Source organism: Mustela lutreola, chromosome 1, assembly GCF_030435805.1.
Source record: "Mustela lutreola isolate mMusLut2 chromosome 1, mMusLut2.pri, whole genome shotgun sequence".
Taxonomy (NCBI): Eukaryota; Metazoa; Chordata; class Mammalia; order Carnivora; family Mustelidae; genus Mustela; species Mustela lutreola.
The window spans coordinates 227206275-227227109 of NC_081290.1; the positions used below are offsets into that span (position 1 = coordinate 227206275).

Below are 20835 nucleotides of genomic sequence, written 5' to 3' on the forward strand. Positions count from 1 at the left end.
TAAGTACTTCATTCCATTTTATGGCTGAATATTATTCTATTGTTTATATATATTACATTTTGTTTATTTATCTGTTAATGGACATTTGAATTGTTTTCATCTTGGCTGTTGTGAATAGTGCTCTTAATGAACATGAACATATATATATGTATCTGAGTACCCAGCTTTAATTCTTTGAAGTATATACCTAGGAATAGAATTGGTAGGTTATATAGTAATCTTTGTTTATCTTTTTTAAGGAAACATGAAACTGTTTTTCTAAGCCCCTGCACCACCTAACATTTTTAGTTTCATTCCATTGCAGTCAAAGAAAAGAACTTGTATGATTTTAATCTTTTTTAATTTATTGAGTCTTGTTTTATGTCCTAGCATATAGTCTGTCCTGAACAATATTGCATGTGTTCTTGAGACAATATGCAGTCTGCTGTTAGTGGTGAAGTCTCAAATTTTTAAATTTCCTCTCTCAATTCAGCATTTGGTTCTTAGAAACCTTTAACTGTTATCCAGAGTCCCCACAGTTGATTCTGACAGTTTTTACTCATTATTTTCAGTTTTTCTGTGGAGGGACAGCCCTTCAGAGCAATCTATCCCACCATGTTTATCTACACCACTCTCAGCAATTACTTTTTAAAATATTTCATAATGTCCCTTTAATATTCTGAAATAAAATGTATAGGTAGTATAACTTAATTTAGAAGTTTTAAAAATCAATGTAATGCATAAATTGTAAAGGAGAAATAAGAGGAAGTAATTTTTAAAACTGTAGTAGGAATTTCAGTATGTAAGTTTGTTTGACATTGGATGGCATGATGAAGTAGTGATATGTTTATACCTATTTAAATAAGCTGGGTTTAAGAGATGTAAGAGGATCAGATTCTATTTTGTACAAATGCTAATAAATGAAAGACTAAAAGGTAATCATAAACACTAGACTTTTATATTCACAGGAAATGAGAGAAATCACTTTAGGAGAAGTCAAGATAGAACACAAATACAAATTATAGACTAAAGAGGTGAAGGAAAGGAGAAAATAGTAATATTCTTATAAATGTGCTGGGTCTTATTTGAAAAATAATTATTTATTAAGTAGTGAGGAACTACAGAGAACACACTTTTTTATTTTGAAAATCCAAGCACAAGTCAGGGCAAATATTTTAGTCTTATGTACTTGAGTCCTTAGAAAAAAAATACGTTTTCAGTGAATATAGGAATCCAAGATAGATTTTTAAAAAGCAGTGATAGGACATTTAGGACCAGTGTCAAAGTAAGTTTGAAAAGTAAAAGCCAATTACAAAATAAATGAATGATTTCAATTGGTAATTTTTACACTAGATTTCTCATTCATACACATATATTCCTGTATCTGATAGGTAATATTTTTAGAACTAATGGAATTTAAAAAGATGTCTTCATTTCATGTGTTTCTGTAATTCAGTATTTGATACTAAGTCTCTTAAAGGAGTCTCACATTCTCTGTTGTGTATTTAAAATTGGCTTTATTCCTTTTTTTTTTTAAGATTTTATTTATTTATTTGACAGAGATCACAAGTAGGCAAAGAGGTAGGCAGAGAGGCAGGCAGAGAGGAAGGGAAGCAGGCTCCCTGCTGAGCAGAGAGCCCATGTAGGGCTCGATCCCAGGACCTTGGGATCATGAGGGCTTATTTCATTTATTCTTCTCCTACCCCCTTAACCCATGTTGCATCACCACTTCTTCATATCAAGGAGATCATATGATAGTTGTCTTTCTCCGTTTGACTTATTTCACTAATGCTCACTGTATCTTTTAAAGATAGAGTTCTGCTCTTCTGCATTGTGGAGGAAGTTAAATTAATATACGTAAAAGTTTATAATGTATTTATAAAAATCTGCATTAAAAATACTATTATTAAAAATTTAATAACTTGACAACACGTGTTCTAGAGGCTCTTCCTTTGAGGAAATCAAATTTCAGTCATGGGTCAGAATTTTAAGAGATTATGTATTTCTTCAACTTAAAAAATTTTAATTCACAGTCTCTTTCCTTGTTTGTCTCTTAGTCAGAATCACTTTTTAGGGAGAACTGTATCTTGTGACAAAAATACTTTGTCCTTTGGTTTTATGTTTTGAAAATGTGGAGCAGATGTCCTTGACCTTAGCAATTTCTAAGTAGGCATTTTCTCTTTTAGCAGTGTACTGAGAACTGCCTTTATTTTTATGAAAATGATCTGTCCTCGCATATACTGAATTGCATTGTCATTTTAGTTGTGGCACGTATGGGAATGTGAAAGCAGAGCAAACTATCTCATAGCTTTTTGTGGCTCATGTTTTTCATTTGCAGCCTTCAAGCAAAATTAAGGTGCCTGAGGAGAATTTCTTCAATGTTCCTGCTTTCTTAACTGTTTCGGGACAACTTCACCTAGAAGTGATGTCAGGGTACAGAATTTTCTTTTCTCGTTTGCTTTAATGGACTACTGATTGTGGTTGGATGGGAGTGAAATAATGCTTTCTTTCACCATGCCAGAACCTACAAACTGAAATAAGTGTTTACAATTAGTTCACTTGAATTCACCAAAGTACATTTAGACTTGACAATAACCAGGTTTCTTCCTAAAATCACATTAGTCTAGACTTTTGATTTTAATGAGAAAAATGTAACATTGCAAAGATGAAGTTGTGATTTTTTTCTTTTTGCTAATCTTTTCTTTTCTCATAAACCTCAAAATATGTAATCAAAATTTAAGTGTAATTAATCATGTTTATGAAAGTAAAGGCAGTTATGTGTAGTTCACATCTGAACCAGTTATCAGCTCCTTGCATTTTGAAACACATAGGTACCCGAAACAGATGGAAGAAAAAACATTTTTTAAGTAATTAGCTTAAATAAGGAAAATTAACTCACAGAACCATCAGGAGTCACGTGTAACAAATTAGAAAGTCTTAGATGTCAGATCACGTGGCCTTGAAAATAACATACACTTAGATTCATTTCTGATTTATCTTTGAAATAAGAAGTATTACTTGATAATTCCAATAACAAGATTATTAACAATATTTTCAGAATACTGTGCAAAAAACTTACTGCAATATCCCTGTGAGACTATAGGATTTGCAGAGCAGTGGGTGGAAAAGGTCATGTCAGGCATGTCATGGAAATTTCCTTATGCCTTTCAAAGCATAATTTTAAGAAATTAAAATCATGACTCATACAAGTATGAAGTGAACATGTATCAAATATTTTATTCAATTCATAAATTACTAAGAGAACAAGGAAAATAGGCTAGTTCAGAGAGCATTTGAAGAGCTGTGTACTCATATAGGCAATTTAATAAAGGAATTTTAGAATTAAATTGTGAGGTTAGTTACAAACTGGTTAATATCCTACAGACCAATAAATCTTAACCTTTGGAATTTTCTCTTCTACCTGACAAAAATTATTTGTAACTCTACTAGACAGAAATCTACAAGTTAACATCTAACTTTACTTAATCTGGGATATTTAATTCAGTAGTCAATAGAATAATAGAGCAAAGTACATTCTCATAAGTAATTAACCTTTGAACAAATCTGTGTCCCCAGTATTCCAACGAAAGGGCATACTAGGGGCACCTGGTGGCTCAGTGGGTTAAAGCCTCTGCCTTTGGCTGAGGTTATGATCTCAAGGTCCTGGGATCGAGCTCTCTGCTCAGTTTCCCCACACCCTGCCTGCCTCTCTGCCTACTTGTGATCTCTGTTGGTAAGAGAAAGAAAGGGCACGCTATCTACCTTCTGGCCTTATATCCAAGTTTTAGATAATCTTTCTTAAATTTTTGGTTTTCATGTTTTAATGTATAAATTTTTTATTTTATTTATTTATTTGACAGAGAGATAGCGAGAGGGCACAAGCAGGGAGAGCAGCAGAGGAAGAGGGAAAAACAGGCTCCCCACTGAGCAGGGAGCCCAAGGTGGGGCTCTCTCCCAGGAGCCTGGGATAGAGACCTGAACTGAAGGCAGATGCTTAACCAACTGAGCAACCCAGGCACCCCGCTGGCAATGTATAATGTTAGAAGCAAAGTACCTTCCCTTCAGAAGTGTCATAATATGTGAAAGGTGTAAGTTTACTAAGGGTTTGCCATTATAATACCACTAGTGGATTAAATATGTTCCTTCTTTTCTGATAAAGTGCAATGAACCACAGAACACAGTATACAGTGAAACTTGACAGAAGATTAAATTGGCAGGATATGAGGTTCTGTATTTTTTTAATGTGTTTTAAAGTATTTCTAATCATGTCAGTCAAATGTGTCTAGTTGAATATGCATAGTTCCAGGATTATCAGTATGCAGTACCTCATGTTTCCAATTAATGCCTGATTTGATCTCCAGTAAGAAATTGTTAGTCTTCCCTCAGCCTTTTCTTTAATTGTATTTAACAGACTTTCAAAATAGAGTAAATGTAGTTAAATTTAGAAGTTTAACATTTTCCAAAAGGATATCTATGTTGGTTTTGTGGTTTTATGACTCCATTTTAAAGTTCAATTTGGTATTGCTTTTAATAAACTTTCTATTTCTGAGTAATTTTTAAATATATAAAAGTTGCAAAGACAGTGCAGACTTTTAATGTACACCTCTTGCCCAGTTTCCCCCACTGTAAATATTGTATATTGCCATGGTACATTTTGTCAAAACTAAGAACCCATTGTTAGTTTATTACTGCTAACTACATTTCAGACTTCATTAGGATTTCACGTTTTCCACCAGGGCTTGCTTTCTTCTTCCAGAATCCTATCCAATGTCCCACATTACTTTTGGTTGTCTTGTTTCCTCCAGTCTCTTCTAGTCTGTAACAATTTCTCAGTCTTTCCTTGTTTTTCATGACTTGTAGAATATATCCCAATCTGGATTTGTCTGTTGTTTTTCTCGTGTTTCAACTGGAGTCAGATGGGTTTTTGAAAAGAATACCGAGAAGTAAAGTGCTCTTACCATCGTCAGGGTTATGGGATATCCATATGGTGACATTAATCTTTATTACTTGGATTAGATAGTGTTTGCTGATTTTCTCCACTGAAAATGTACTATTTTTCCCTTTCTTTGTCCTTAGGAAGTAAGTCACTAGGTCTACCCCACCCTTATTGGAGGTGGGAATGAGGGGTTAAGAAGCACAGGATGGAATTAAGCATCATGTCCTGGAGGGGAGAGTATTTGGAATTCTTCTATTTGGAAGATTTGTTGTCTCTTCACCCTTATTTATTTTTGTAATCATTTATATCAGGATGGACTCATATTTATTTTATATGTTGGGTTATACTCTAATTCTATGTTATATATTTTGTTGCTCCAACTGATTTAGTTTTAGCTATTGGGAACTCATTCAGATTGACTCTTGTCAACTTTTGACCTGCCCTTATCCTTTTGTTTTTTGAGTACTTCCTTATTTATTTATTTATTTACTTGTTTTATGTACTTATTTTTTATGATCAGTGAACCTACACTGACACGTATTAATACTCAAAGTCCAGAGTTTATATTAGGGTTCACTTTTGGTGATGTACGTTCTGTGGTTTTGGACGAATGAGTAATAATGACACACATCCATCATTATAGTATCACATAGAATAGTTTTACTGCCCTAAAAATCCTCTGTGCTCCTCCTATTCATCACTCCTCCCTCTTAACCCCTAGCAAACACTGATCTGTTTCCTCTCTCCAGAGTTTTGCCTTTTTCAGAAGGTCATATAGTTGGAATCATATAGTATGTAGCCTTTTCAGATAGGCTTCTTTCACTTAGTAAGATGCGTTTAAGGTTCTGCCACATCTTTTCATGGCTTGGTAACTCATTTCTGAACAATATTCCATTATTTGGATGTACCACAGTTTATCCATTCACCTTCTGAGGAACACCTTGGTTGCTTCCAAGTTTTGGCAGTTATCCTAGCCTTATTTTTTATTTTCCCTACCCTGGCCCTTGAAGCAGCCATTTCTTCAAAGAGACTCAGTTCCTTATATTGGAAAGTGTTACTTAGAAACCAAGATTCAGTCATTGGGTACCTTCCTACTGGCAGTGGATTATTGCTTCTAAACCCTCTGGGCAGATAGAGCTTTCTTTTGTTTAAAAGAAAGCTAAGTATTTTTATTACAATCTTCCTATAAATATAATTTGTAAATGACATGTTTATTCAGAGAGAGTTGGAAATACACTAAATTGCAAAACCTATATTCAGAAATGTCATATAAATAAAATTTTCCATTTCTTGTCAGTTAGAGCCAGAATTGGAACAGGTAATATAGCCTAATGTATTTGAAAGAGTTTTTGATGATTATTGCTTTTCTTTTTTTGTTCATTGTGTTTTGCTTTGCTTTTTGCTTTTGGTGTTTTGTTAACAGGTGTTTTTTCCTTATTATGCATTTTTTTAGTAAACTATGAAGGCAAGGATATTTCAGGATAAAACATGCTTTTCTCTTAAACATTGCTATTGGAAATATTATTTGGAACAGACTTTTTAGAGAAATACCTTTTACAAAGAATTTCATTTCTAGGAATTTTTCTTAAGGGAGTGATCTTACAACTCTGTAAAGGTGTATAAACAGAAATGTTGAAAGCAACTTTGTTTATACTGGGGGGAAAGTACTACTAACAATCTAAATGTCCATTTAGGAAGATTGATTAACCTTCAGTATACCAAGAAAATAGACATCACCATTTACCATCCAGGGGTAATGGACCTTATTTATAATAAATATTTTTATTCCATCTTATGAAAAATTTGCAGATGTAAAAATAAGGGGTTAGTGAAAATAAACTTCATTAGAATTTTTTTTCCTTTTTTTTAAATTAATTTTTTATTTTTTATAAACATATTTTTATCCCCAGGGGTACAGGTCTGTGAATCACCAGATTTACACACTTCACAGCACTCACCAAAGCACATACCCTCCCCAATGTCCATAATCCCACCCCCTTCTCCCAAACCCCCTCCCCCCAGCAACCCTCAGTTTGTTTTGTGAGATTAAGAGTCACTTATGGTTTGTCTCCCTCCCAATCCCATCTTGTTTCATTGATTCTTCTCGTACCCACTTAAGCCCCCATGTTGCATCACCACTTATTCATATCAGGGAGATCATATGATAGTTGTCTTTCTCTGCTTGACTTATTTCGCTAAGCATGATATGCTCTAGTTCCATCCATGTTGTCGCAAATGGCAAGATTTCATTTCTTTTGATGGCTGCATAGTATTCCATTGTGTATATATACCACATCTTCTGGATCCATTCATCTGTTGATGGACATCTAGGTTCTTTCCATAGTTTGGCTATTGTGGACATTGCTGCTATAAACATTCGGGTGCACGTGCCCCTTTGGATCACTACGTTTGTATCTTTAGAACTTCATTAGAATTTTAATGAGAATATAAACGTAGCAAGTTTTTTAAAAATTGCTTTATTGAGAGATTTCTTATTTATTTACTATAAAAAGCACCTAAAGTATACAGTTCAATGGGTTTTAGTATATTTTCACAGTTCAGATATCACCATAATCTAAGAATTTTTTTATCAGAGGTGCCTGGGTGGCTCAGTTGGTAAGCATCTGCCTTCTGCTCAGGTCATGATTCCAGGGTCCTGGGATGGAGCCCTAGCTCCCCACTCAGCAGGAAGTCTGCTGCTCCCTCTGTCTCTCCCCCTGGCTTGTTCTCTCTTTCTCTCTCAAAAAATAAATAAAACTTTTTTTTTTTAAAGGATATTTTTGTCACCCAAAAAGAAACTTTTTCTCATTAGCAGTCACTGCCCATCCTCTCTCCCATTCTAGGCAACCACATCTATTTTATGTCTCTGTGAATTTGCCCATTCTGGGTATTTCATATAAATGGGATATGTAGTGTATCATTTTTTTGTTCTACTTTGCATAATATTTTCAGTATCTGTCCATGTTCTAGCATGTGTATTTCATTTGATTTTATTACCAAATAACATTATATGTGTGAGTGTAACACATTTGTTTATTCATTCAGCAGGTAATAATAGATATAAGTTGTTTCTGTTTTTTGGCTATTATTACTAATGTTACTATGAATATTTGAGTACAAGTATTTGTGTAAACATGTTTGCATTTCTCTTGGGTAGGTTTTTAGGAATGGAACCTTTGGGTCTCGTGATAATTTTAACTCTGAGGATTTGCAGGCTATTTTGCACAGTGCCTATGCTGTTTTACAGCATTCCCACCAACAATGTATAAAAGCTCCAATTTCTCAGACAATTATCATATGATCTCTCTGATATGAGGAATTTGAGAGGCAGGGTGGAGGATTGTGTGGGGTAGGGAAGGAAAATGAAACAAGATGGGATTGGGAGGGAGACAAACCATAAGAGACTCTTTATCTCATGAAACAAATTTAGGGTTGCTGGAGGGTGGTCAGGAGAGATGGGTGCTTGGGTTATGGACATTGGGAGAGTATGTGCTATGGTGAGTGCTGTGAAATGTCTAGGCCTGATGATTCACAGACCTGTATCCCTGGGGCAAATAATACATTATATGTTAATAAAAATAATTTTTAAAAATTCCAATTTCTCCACATTGTTGTCAACACTTATGTCTTTTTTGTTGTGCCATTTTAGTGAGTGTAAAGTAGCATCTCATTATGGTTTTGATTTGCATTTCCCTAATGACTACTGATGAACATCTTTTGGTGTACCTGTTGGCCATTTGGATATCTTCTTTGGAGCTATGTCTGGTTAAATATTTGTTTCATTTTTTGTTAAGTTTAGTTGTCATTTATCATTTAGTTCTAAGAGTTTTTTTTATATACTCTGGATACAAGTCCCTTATCAGATACAAGATTTACAATTTGTTTTTCCTATTCTATAGTTTGTTTTTTCATTTTCTTGATGATGGTGGTAAAGCCCAATTTTTATCCTCAATTTTCTGGGTTTTGAAAGTACTCCCTACAGACACAGCCCTTTGAGTGTAGCTAACTGTTTATCAATTGCCATGGCATGAACCAGGAATATGTCTATACTTAATACAGATTCTGGACTTCGTATACTTCTTTAGTAGTTTCAAGCTTATTATTACTTCTAGTTCTTGCACCCACATCATCAAAAAATAATACTTTTGAGAATGTGACAGTTCATAATTTTGAAGAGAGGGTGGCCATCCTTTTTGATTCATAATTGCAAAACATTTTTATTTTTAAATGTGTAAAAACCAATGATCAAATAACTATTTTTTCATTTCTACATGATACATTTTCTTCCAGATGCTTTTGTATACATACTTGCTTTCAGCCTTTGTTCATTGGTTAATCATGTCAAGGAAATTTTTGGTACACAAATGTAGATGAAGAAAGAATATTGTAACATATCCTTCCAAAATAATGGTATGATCCCATTTCCTGTTGCATATTATTGCATGATGAAGTCCTAACTGTAGAGTAACTAATTGGTTAGAAATATCATATTTCCTTTTGGCCCTTAGAAATGTATTATTAACTTATCAGTTCTTGGGTTTGAGAAAATTCATTTAAGATATCGTTATCTGTAGGCTCATAGTCTGAGAGTTCACTTACACCAATTTTACCATTATTATTGGAGACTAGATTGTTACAATCTGTCTCTTTGCATTCGTTTCCTGGCTTGTCTAATATTTATGAAGCATCTTTATCATTTTTCTTCTCTTTGTCATTGTGAGTAAAAAATAAAAGATCCTCAATTCTCAACTGTATTCTCTGAAAACTACAAAAAGTCCACAACATTCATGTCTCCAGGCTTTTCTTAGACCTGTGTGAAAGATGACACAATACTTCGTGCACTGCAGTAAGACAATGTAAGATGAAATAGTGATGATGTTTTCTCTCACTCTGCATCTTCCTCTTACCCACTAAGCATCCTAGGCACCCATCTTTTTCTATTTTCAATGTTTTACTCTTTTTTACTTAGGAGGAATTGGTGAATAATAAAATAATTTCTGGGACAAAACAGAAAAATGTTTAAGTATATAGTAAAAATAAGATCACTAAATCCCATATATATCTTAGATTCATGAAAGGATTCAGTGAGTTTTATTCTATTCAAATAAAATGCTTCAGGGGCACCTGGGTGGCTCAGTGGGTTAAAGCCTCTGCCTTCAGCTCAGGTCATGATCTCAGGGTCCTGGGATTGAGCCCCAAGTCGGGCTCTCTGCTCGACGGGGAGCCTGCTTCCTCCTCTCTCTAAGCCTGCCTCTCTGCCTACTTGTGATCTCTGTCAAATAAATAAATAAAATCTTAAAAAATAAGTAAATGCTATGAATTTCTCTCGGTAGTAGCTTTTAAATAACATCAATAGTAGCTTGAATTATGTCCCCCCAAAAAACAATTCCTGTGAATACGATCGTTTTTTTTTTTTTTTAAAGAAGGCCTTTGCAGATATAATTCCAATTAAAATACTGAATTAGGGTGGGCCTAAATTCAATGACATATTTATAAAAGAAAGAAGAAGGACATTTGGATTCCAAGATGTGGAGGAGACAGGTACAGAGAGAAGGAAGACCATGTGAAAAAGGAGGCAGAGGTAGGAATGATGCTGAGGAATGAATGCTAAGGATGCTGAGAGCCACTGGAAACTAGGCAGAGTTCTTCCCTAGAACCTTAGGAAGAGCATGGTGCTGCCAGCACCTTGATTTCAGACTTTTGGCCTTTCTACCAGTGAGAGAATTCAGTTCTGTGCTAAAAGCCACCCAGTTCGTGGTGATTTGTTATGGCCATCTTAGGAAATTAATACAACCTTTAAGAAAGTATAAATCATGAGATACTAATCTTAAGAAATAGTTAAAACTGCTCAACAACAGACTTAACCACAGAGAACAAACTGATGGTTACCAAGGGTAGACGAGTGAGGGGATGGGTTAAATAGGGATGGGGATTAAGGAGTGCACTTACTGTGATGAGCAATGTATGGAAGTGTTGAATCAACATACTGTTGACCTGAAACTAATATAACTGTTAATTATACTGGAATTAATTTACTTTAATTCTTTGTTTTTCAAAAAACAATGATAAAAACTGTTCAACAAAGAAATTTAAATATTAAAACTGGGTACAGTGGACCCTAGCAATAAACTGAGGGTGAAATTATGAAATCGTCCAAACAGTGGATTACTCTATAACCATTAAAATTGATGACAGAGCTTTACAATATGTTACAAGAAAAACAGTGGTTATGAAAAAGGAAGTAGAATGTGTCTCAAGGTGTTACATTGTGTGTGTGTAGGCATGTGTATGTGTTTGTAGGAAAGAGTCTGGAAAAATATACACCAGTGTTCAACTAATAAGCAGTGGCTGTCTCTATTAATTTTTATTTTCTTCTTTAAATTTGTCTTTTATTCAGATTCAAAAAGTAGCTGTTCAAAAAGTCAGCTATTCCCGTGGTTGGGGGGAAGCGGACAATCCGCACGGGCTTCCAGTTCATTTTATTCCAGTTTGATTAATTGTTTGCTTTGTGTTTGGTATGAGCAATCTTAAACTCATTCCCCCGGGTCATCTCATCAGTGCAGATGCTGAACTCAGAAGCCGTGAAACATTCATACGCAGGATGTACTCATCCTTGTTAAGTGGCTGTGGTAACAATGTCAACATGTGAACCTGAGTTAGACTGAAGTATTCCTTATAACCGAGTGTGAAACTGTCTTCCCAACCCATATAACTTTCTCATTCTTCATCCACTTGATGTTATCTGAACTTCATTAATTTATAGTCATTTGATTTTCAAGATCTTTTTGGCTATGGCTATTTTATCTGTGCTGTGCATTTTCAGTCCACATCTCTGTGTTTCTAATGCCCCTCCCTGTAGCATTAGACTGCTTTTCCATATCTCATTCCTCCAGGGCTCAACTGAAAGAGGGCTTTCTCCTTAACTTCTTCCCTGTTTTTCTCAATAGAAATTGTTTTTCTCTTTTTCTCCTCTCTTATAGTACTCACCTATCTCATGTCCTAAAGAAAAAAGTTCCTTCTATTTTTAATATTTAGCCAGTTCGCAGTTATTCTCATATCTATCTCATAGGTTATAAACATCCTAAATATCTGTGCCTACTAAAAATAGTAGATATTCAGTAAGTATTGTTAGACTGAATTTGTGAAGCACAAATTCTCATTCTTCTAATCTTTTCTGTATAATTTCTACTATAGAATTGAGCCCACAACAGAGTTAAATATGTTAATCACTTTTTTTGCTCTTTTCATGGAAAAGATATCACCATGAAACTTTATTTCCTGAGTATATATGAATAATGATGGTTCTTTATGCTAGTCTCTTATAGTGGGAACTTAAAACAAAGAAATTTCTTCTTTTAGTGTATTATGTATGTTAAAAATGAACTATTTTGATTGAAATATGAATTAGCAGACTCTTGGTATAAAAGACTTGAGAATTTCATTATCGCCTTACCCGTTTCCTCATGTGTACTATATAGCTAGGGAATGAGCATTTCAGGCAAATTAAGGACAAGTGGAGAGAGTTTAGTAGGAATATTTAGTTTGTTATCATATAATACAGAAATGTGAATATTTCGATTAACCAGGTTGGGTGTTGGGAAGTGTGATTGCTGGAAATAGGTACAGAAGGTCATGATAGATTGAGGAGCAGTGGAGAAAATAGGGGTAGTAGGTGTTGATGGAAAAGTGGTGGACTTAAAGAATTGAAGGTCTTCATGAAGAATTGTGGGTGTGGAGGTAAAAGAGTTAAAACCTGTACAGAAAATCAAGTTAATGGTCAAAGAATGGTGTTGTGAAATTCTGTCTCCAATGTGGAATCCTTGCTCAGATCCCACCTGCGAAGTGTCCGTTGTCTTCTCCAGCAGCTGTTGTGTAAACACCTCACCATGCTCAAATGAAATTCATCATCATTCCCTCAATCTGTTATTTGCTTCTGAATTCCTTGTGTCAGGAAATGGCACTGCCATCTTTCCAGTTTGTCAAAGCAGCTATGTGAATACCATCCACAGGTTTCCTTTTTCCACATTCATTTCATCTTTTCAGTCATTTACATCTACTTTCCTTTGCTTCAGCTATCCTAAACTGTTTATATAAATTTCTGATAACATACAGGTGTTTCTTTGTGAATGGGTAATGTCCTTTCCCCATGTGTTTGTCTAGCTAATCCCTGCCCATGCATCTATACTCAGCTTAAGGGATCCATGGGTGACTCAGTCGGTTAAGCATCTGCCTTTGATTCAGGTCATGATCTCAGGGTCCTGGGATCGAGTCCCACTTTGGGCTCCTTGCTCAGCTGGGAGCCTGTTTCTCTCTCTGTTGGCTGCTCCCCCCCGCTTGTATGCATGCTTGCTCTCTCTCTCTCTGATGAGTGAGTAAATAAAATATTTAAGAAAATGAAAAATAAACTCAGCTTAAAAATTATCTCAGCCAGAATCCCCAATTCCACCCCCACATCTTGCTTATTTAAATGCCCTTATTCTGTATGCCCATGTTCCTTTATTCTTTCTGTTTTATAACACTGGAATCACCTGGTCTTTTTTTTTTTTTTTTTTTCTCTATAGCTTAGACTTTGAGCTTTTAGATTTAGGGACTATTTAATTTTACAACTTTATTAATACAAAATAAAGACTTAAATACCTATTGGAAAGGATTTCTATCAATTCTGCTTATTAAAAAAATTGAAATTGAAATTATCTGTTTATATGCTTATCTTCCCATTAGACCACAAATTCCTCAAACTGTATCTTGTTGCCCTTTGTCCTCATACTTTCTTTTACTACCATTTGCCTGATTCAGAGCTCAAAAATCAATCTCAGCTTGATTGAACATTTGTTGAGAGTCAGCTGTGTGCCAAACACTAGGTTAGGTGCTGGAATATAAATATGAACAAGATAGATATGATCCCAGTACTATCATGACCCAATACTATCTAGTGAACAAGATAGGCATTAAATAAGAAATTCACAATGTGGTAGCTGTTACACAAAAGCTGTCCTGAGGCAAGAACAGTACACAGCAAGGGAATTTCAACCTTGTGTAGGCTGAATTGAATTTAGAATTAACCTTATCAGTAGAGTGATTACATGAGAGTGCCTTTTAAAATGTCATTTGTATTTGATGACCACTGGCTGTTATATTTAGTTTCGATTCTGTTGTTTTTCTGTTCTTGGGACAATAGAAATGTAGTTACTATAACTTTTCCTCCATACTGTATAGTATTTTATGATGTACAATCTTTTCTTTACCCCAGTACATGTTATCTGTATTTAGTTATGGAATGTCCTTTGTTACTTTTATGTCATGTTTGATATATTATCCTTGAATGAATTAGAATTATATTTAGCCAAATCATGAAAAACTGGCAAACTGTCTAGCTTTTCTGTCCTGTTCCTTTATCTACTTCCAAATACTTGGAGTCTTTTATTAAACTTTATAGGAAAAGGTTGTGATTTTGTGTCCTATGTGACTTTAGGGCAGCAGCCAGAACAAAAGGGATGTAGACATCATGGTCTAAAGAAATGGTTAAGAAATTGAATAGGTTTAACATAGGAAAGACAAAAGGGAGACATGCTTTGAAATTTTCTCAGATCTTTGTTGGGCTTTGGTGAGAGCCCTGGATGCAGAGGAGTAAATTATTTTTTAAAGAACAACTTTACTGAGATATAACTCACTTAACATAAAATTCACCCTTCAAATTGTACAATTCAGTAGTTTTTACTATATTCACAAAATTGTGCAGCTGTAATAAGGGCTCAGGGGTACAAGAGCCCCTAAGTCTGGGGGTCCCAAACAGACCAAGTTTGGCCACTTGCTCCTGGTAAAACCCAAAGGCAGAAAGGCAAGTGGTGGTGAAACAAGAAAGGAATTTATTTAAATGAGGCCAGCCCCTGGAAGGTGGTGGTCCCAAAGTGGTCTCCAAAGTGCTGTCTCCAAAGTGCTGAAAATACTTTCAGGTTTATAATAAAGAAGATGCAGACAAAGGTCCATGAGTGTGTGCAGGTGGGCAGTAAAGGTCAGGCCAGTCATTTCTTGGGCATCAGTCATGTGAGGCCTTGCTGATATCAGGGCAGTCGGTGCTCAAGGGGTAGTTTCGGTTCTCATTACGGGATGCTTTGTCCACTGGTATTTTGCCCAAGTGAAAAGATAAGCTTCATCAGTTAGAAAATACCATCTGAAGTCAAAATGGTGACAATTTAAGGCACAGCTGGGTCCTGTGGGTCCTTCACAACCATCACCACTATCTAATTTTATATTTTCAGGTCTCCAGAAAGAATTCCCTTACGCATGGGTAATCACCTCCCATTCCCTTTCCCCACAGCATCTACAACAACGATTGAATCAGAAACAATGGGAGTGTGGCCCTGCAGACTGTGTAATGACAAACCTATCAAGTAGTGATGATGCTGAGGACCACTGCCCTAGAGAACGTCTCTCTTTTCCCTGTTTGGTGGGGACATCTGGCCTCCAGCCATTCTGGGGGAACTTGGAGAGGGCTGATAGTTCCATAGGCAAAATCTATCAATGAATGTCCATTTCCTCCATCTCCAGCCTCACTGTGGTTCTGTGTGCACGTCACCTCCTTTCTGCTGCAGCATGTTTACTCTGTATTCTGCATAATTGCCTCCATGCTTTGATACATCAGTCATCACTCAGCCACTGTTTTCTGTCCTCCAAAGGGTCTCCTTCCTCTTTCTTCCTTTTAACTTCCCTTAAGATTATCTCAGAAAGAAGTGAATGTAAATATCTGTGCTCTTTTTTTTTTTTTTTTAAAGATTTTATTTATTTATTTGACAGAGAGAAATCACAAGTAGATGGAGAGGCAGGCAGAGAGAGAGAGAGGGAAGCAGGCTCCCTGCCGAGCAGAGAGCCCGATGCGGGACTCGATCCCAGGACCCTGAGATCATGACCTGAGCCGAAGGCAGCGGCTTAACCCACTGAGCCACCCAGGCGCCCCTCTGTGCTCTTTTTTAAAAAGATCTGATTGTCTTTACTAAATGATTCATGAATTGGGCATTACCCCATCTAGCAAGTAAAGGCTGGGGGAGGGCCTTCTGTAAATATATGTGCTTATTTAATTCACTATTTGAACTTCATTTTTACTAGCTTGAGTGGTAATAGTTTGCTCTTTTAGGCTTTGCGTTATTTGCATGACAAATTAGTGTCTTTGTCTAATGCATTAACTCTACAATATCCGCATACCATCTTGCAAGTCTAAACATAGGGTTCTCTGTTTTTAGTCTTGCTTTCCTTTGTGATGGCAGTTACTAATTTCCCTTTTCTCAACTTCAAGTGTGCGAGAGAATAACCCCATTCTTGTATTATCTCACTCAGGTCTGGCTGAGCAGAGTATCTGAAGGATTGAATGCCTTTGAAATAAACAAGTTTGGTGTGAGTTTAAAAAAAAATTACCAGCCAGTCCTTTGAGGAATGATACAAATAGAACTCATTTTGCATAAAATGCAATGCCTGTTGGCATTGTCTAAAAGCAAATGCAGGTTACTATAGTGAGACACCAATTAATCCTTAGTAATTTGACCATTATGGACAATAATTGGAGCTATAAAAAGCAAAACTGATATTGTTACTTCTTACAATTACTGTGTAATCTTGTCCAAATTCTATTTTGCTCTGGTGGGTTTAATTACTTTTTTAGGAAAGGGGAAAAAAAATGTTTGTTACATGTTTGCAGAATTTAGGTTGTGTTGAGAACAGAAAATTTATGTCATTTTGACTTTTTTTTCCCCCTGGCTTGTTTTCTTCTACCTAAAAATAACTATGGGTACTCATTTATTCAGCAATAATTTGTGTTCACCCAAATGGTATGTAACCATGTTGGACACCAAGGAGGATGTTAAAAATATAGGACAGACTTGTTGATTGACATATGGAGAGTTGCCAGTGCTGTTACAAAGTGAAGTAGCTACTGAGATAATGTTATCCCTGCTTGAAGGTGCTGAATTTGTCCAAGTAAACAGTCATATAGTTAGATTCCAGTCGAATTCTCGTTCTATACATACTAGTTTTGTAAGTTTTGATATCTGAGCTTCCCCATCCTGACTATAAATATGAATAAAAACAGCCACTTTGCCAAGCCAGTGTGAGAATTAGATGGTCTGTAAAGCCCAGCATTTATCACAGTTTGATACTGAAATGCTAAGTGCTGTGGTGGTGGTCGTCATGACAGCTGGGACCTGGAGAGCCCAGGGTGATTATAAAGAAAGAAGCCAGGGTGTTGTAACCAGGAAGAATAGCTGGCAGTAATCCAGTTGTTTTACAAGAGTAGCAGCACTGGAGTTGACACAAAGCAGAGGACTGAGACAAGTAGTGAGTCTGCCAGAATTTAGGTCTCACAAGATAGGTCAGAAGGTTAAACCAGTGCCTTGGGTTGAAGGAAGGGATTCGGACACAGAAATAAAATACCTGTCAGAATTTGAAGACCAAATCAGAAGTAAACTCTGAGAGCAGATGGGGTCATAATCTGCCCTAAAAGCTGTGGTCAGTTACGTTGACAGTGATCGATCACTGTATTCTAGGTTCTTTTGTTCTTTGAAGTAGATCATTGCTGTGCCCCCTTCTGTGTTTCCAGGTGCCTGACTTTTCACCCTTTATAGTTTAGTTGGGGTGTGATTTTAATTTAAGTGATTAGGTAATAGTACAGTCGAGTAATTAAGCCAATGCATGAATAAGCTCTTTTTGTTATTGTTCTCAACTTTATTAAATATTCTATATATATCAAAAAATGCACCCATTTTAAATGTACAATTCAATACATTTTGACAAATTTTATAAAACCTCATAACCTCTTTTGTAATAAAAATAAAAAATACTTCTATCACACACATTCAAAAATTCCCCTTATTTTTCTTTGCAGTCTCCCTCCCTGGTCCCAGGTCATAAACAACCATTGATGTACTTTCTGTAGTGACTGATTAGAATTTCCTTTCCTAGAATTTCATATAAATGGCTTTTATATAACACTTTATTTAGGTTTATGTAAATGGTATCATACAGTATTCACTGTTTTGTATCTGATTTCTCTCACTCAACATAATGCTTTTGAGATTCATCCAGTAGGTTTATTCCTTTTTATTGCTGAATATTATTCCATTGCATGGATATATAATTTTTTAATTCATTTATCTCTTTTTATTTTATATTTTTTAAAGATTTATTTTATTTTTATTTATTTTTTTTAATTCAGTTAATTCACATATAATATATTATTGGTTTCAGAGGTAGAGGTCAGTGACTCATCAGTCTTATGTAATACCCAATGCTCATTATATCATGTGCCTGCCGTAATGCCTAATACCCCATGCCCTTACTCTCCTCCCCTCCACCAACCCTCAGCTTGTTTCCTCTGATTAAGAGTCCTTTACATTTGTCTCCCTCTCTGATTTCATCTTGTTTTATTTTCCCCTCCCTTCTCCTATATTTTGTTTTTATTTTTTATTTTTTTTAAGATTTTATTTATTTATTTGGCAGAGAGAGACAGCCAGAGAGGAAACTCAAGCAAGGGAAGTGGGAGAGGGAGAAGCAGGCTTCCCGCCAAACAGGGAGCCCAATGCAGAGCTTGATCCCAGAATCTTGGGATCATGACCTGAGCCAAAGGCAGCCACTTAATGACTGAGCCACCCAGGTGCCCCCCCCCATTTCTTTTTAATTCCACATATGAGTGAGATCATATAATTCTTTCTCTGATTGACTTATTTTGCTTCACATAATACCCTCTAATTCCATCCACATCATTGCAAATGGCAAGATATCATTTTTTAATGGCAGAGTAGTATTCCATTGTATATGTATACCATATCTTCTTTACCCATTCATCTGTTGATGGACTCTTTCCATAGTTTGGCTATTGTGGATATTGCTGCTATAAACATTGGGGTGCACATGCCCCTTCAGATCACTACATTTGTATCTTTGGGATAAATACTCAGTAGTGCAATTGTTGGGTTGTAGGGTAACTCTATTTTCAACTTTTTGAGGAACCTTCTGCTGTTTTCCACAGTGTCTGTACCAGTTTGCATTCCCACCAGCAGTGTAAGAGGGTTCCCCTTTCTCCACATCCTCACCAAAATTCATTTCCTTATTTGTTAATTTTAGCCATTCTCATGGGTGTGAGATGGTATCTCATTGTGGTTTTGATTTGTATTTCCCTGATGCCAAGTGATGTTGAGCATTTTTTTCATGTGTCTGTTGGCTATTTGTATGTCTTCTTCGCAGAAATGTCTGTTCATGTCTTCTGCCCATTTCTTGATTCAATTATTTGTTCTTTGGGTGTTGAGTTTGATAAGCTCTTTTGTTTTTAGAAGATTTCATTTACTTATTTGACAGAGAGAGCTAGTAGGGGGAGCAGCAGAGGAGAGGGAGAAGCAGGCTCTCTGCTGAGCAGGGAACCTGATGGGGACTTGATCCCAGGACTCTGGGATCATGACCTCAGCCAAAGGCAGATACTCAACCAACTGAGCCACCCAGGCACCCCAGATTTCGATATGTTCATAGATTTTGCATACCAGCCATTTATCTGATAAAACATTTGCAAATATCTTCTCCCGTTCTCTCCATTGTTTTTTGGTTTTGTCAACTCTTTTCCTTGCTGTGCAAAACCTTTTTATCTTGATGAAGTCCCAATAGTTTATTTTTGTCTTTGACGTGTCTAGCAAGAAGTTGCTGTGGCTGAGCTCATAGAGGTTGCTATGTGTCTTCTCCTCTAAGATTTTTTTTTTTTACCATTTTTTTTTCTTTTCAGTGTAATGGAATTCATTGTTTATGCACCACACCCAGTGCTCCATGCAATATATGCTCCTCTAGGATTTTGATAGATTCCTGTCTCACACTGAGGTCTTTCATCCATTTTGAGCTTATTTTTGTGTATAGTGTAAGAAAATGGTCCAGGGGCACCTGGGTGGCTCAGTCATTAAGTGTCTGCCTCCAGCTCAGGTCATGATACCAGGGTCCTGGGATTGAGCCCTGCATCAGGCTCCCTGCTTGGCAGGAAGTCTGCTTCTCCCTCTCCCACTCCCTGTGCTTGTGTTTCCTCTCTCTCTGTCCCTCATTCAGTCAAATAAATAAATAAATAAATAAAATCTTTAAAAAGAAAAAAAGAAAGAAAATGGTCCAGTTTCATTCTTCTGCATGTGGCTGTCCTAGTTTCCCAACAGCATTTGTTGAAGAGACTCTTTTTTCCATTGGATATTCTTTCTTGCTTCGTCAAAGATTAGTTGACCATAAAGTTGAGGGAATTCATTTATCTTTTGGTGGACATTTGGGTTGTTTCCAGTATGGGGCTGTTATAACTGAAGCTTTATGAAAATTCATGCACAAGTCTTTGTGTGCACATGTTTTCATTTCCTTTGGGTAAATACCTAGGAATTGCTGGGTTGTATAGTAAATGTATGATTAACTTTATAAGAAACTGCCAAACAGTTTTTCAGAGTACTTGTACTATTTTGTATGCCCACCAACAAAGAATGGAAGTTTTGTTTGTTCCCTGTGTTGGACAAAAATTGATGTTGTCAGTATTTCTTTAGTCATTCTGGTAAGCATATATCTTATTACAGTTTTAATTTGCATTTCTGTGATGACTAATATTGTTGAACTTTCTTTTCTCGTGTGCTTATTGGCCATTTAAATATCTTCTTTTGTGAACTATCTTTCTAATTCTTTTTCCCATTTTTGTTAGGTTGTTTGTCTTATTATTTATTTTTAAGAGTTCTTTGTATGTTCTGGATACTAGACCTTTATCTGTTGTATTGTAGATACTTTTTCCCAGTGTGCCTCGCCTTTGCAACTTTTTATAGTACTATTTGAAGACCAGAGTTTTTTATTTTGTTGGTATGTACTTTATCACTTTTTTGTTATATGATTTATGATTTTTTCTCTTATTCAAAAGATTACAAAGATTTTCTTGTATT

The 20835-nt window shown here is 35.8% G+C and overlaps 1 protein-coding gene across 2 annotated transcripts in view; it reads left to right on the forward strand.

Annotated features, from left to right (window-relative positions):
• NARS2 (asparaginyl-tRNA synthetase 2, mitochondrial) overlaps positions 1 to 20835 on the forward strand; it is a 132177-nt gene that overhangs the window by 64372 nt on the left and 46970 nt on the right. The window contains exon 6 of one of the 2 annotated variants that reach the window (XM_059187877.1): positions 2318 to 2412. The exons of the other annotated variant lie outside the window; for it this stretch is intronic. Within the exon in view, the coding sequence (XP_059043860.1) occupies positions 2318 to 2412 (95 nt within the window). The remainder of the gene's footprint in view (positions 1 to 2317; positions 2413 to 20835) is intronic. 2 annotated transcript variants of the gene reach the window in all.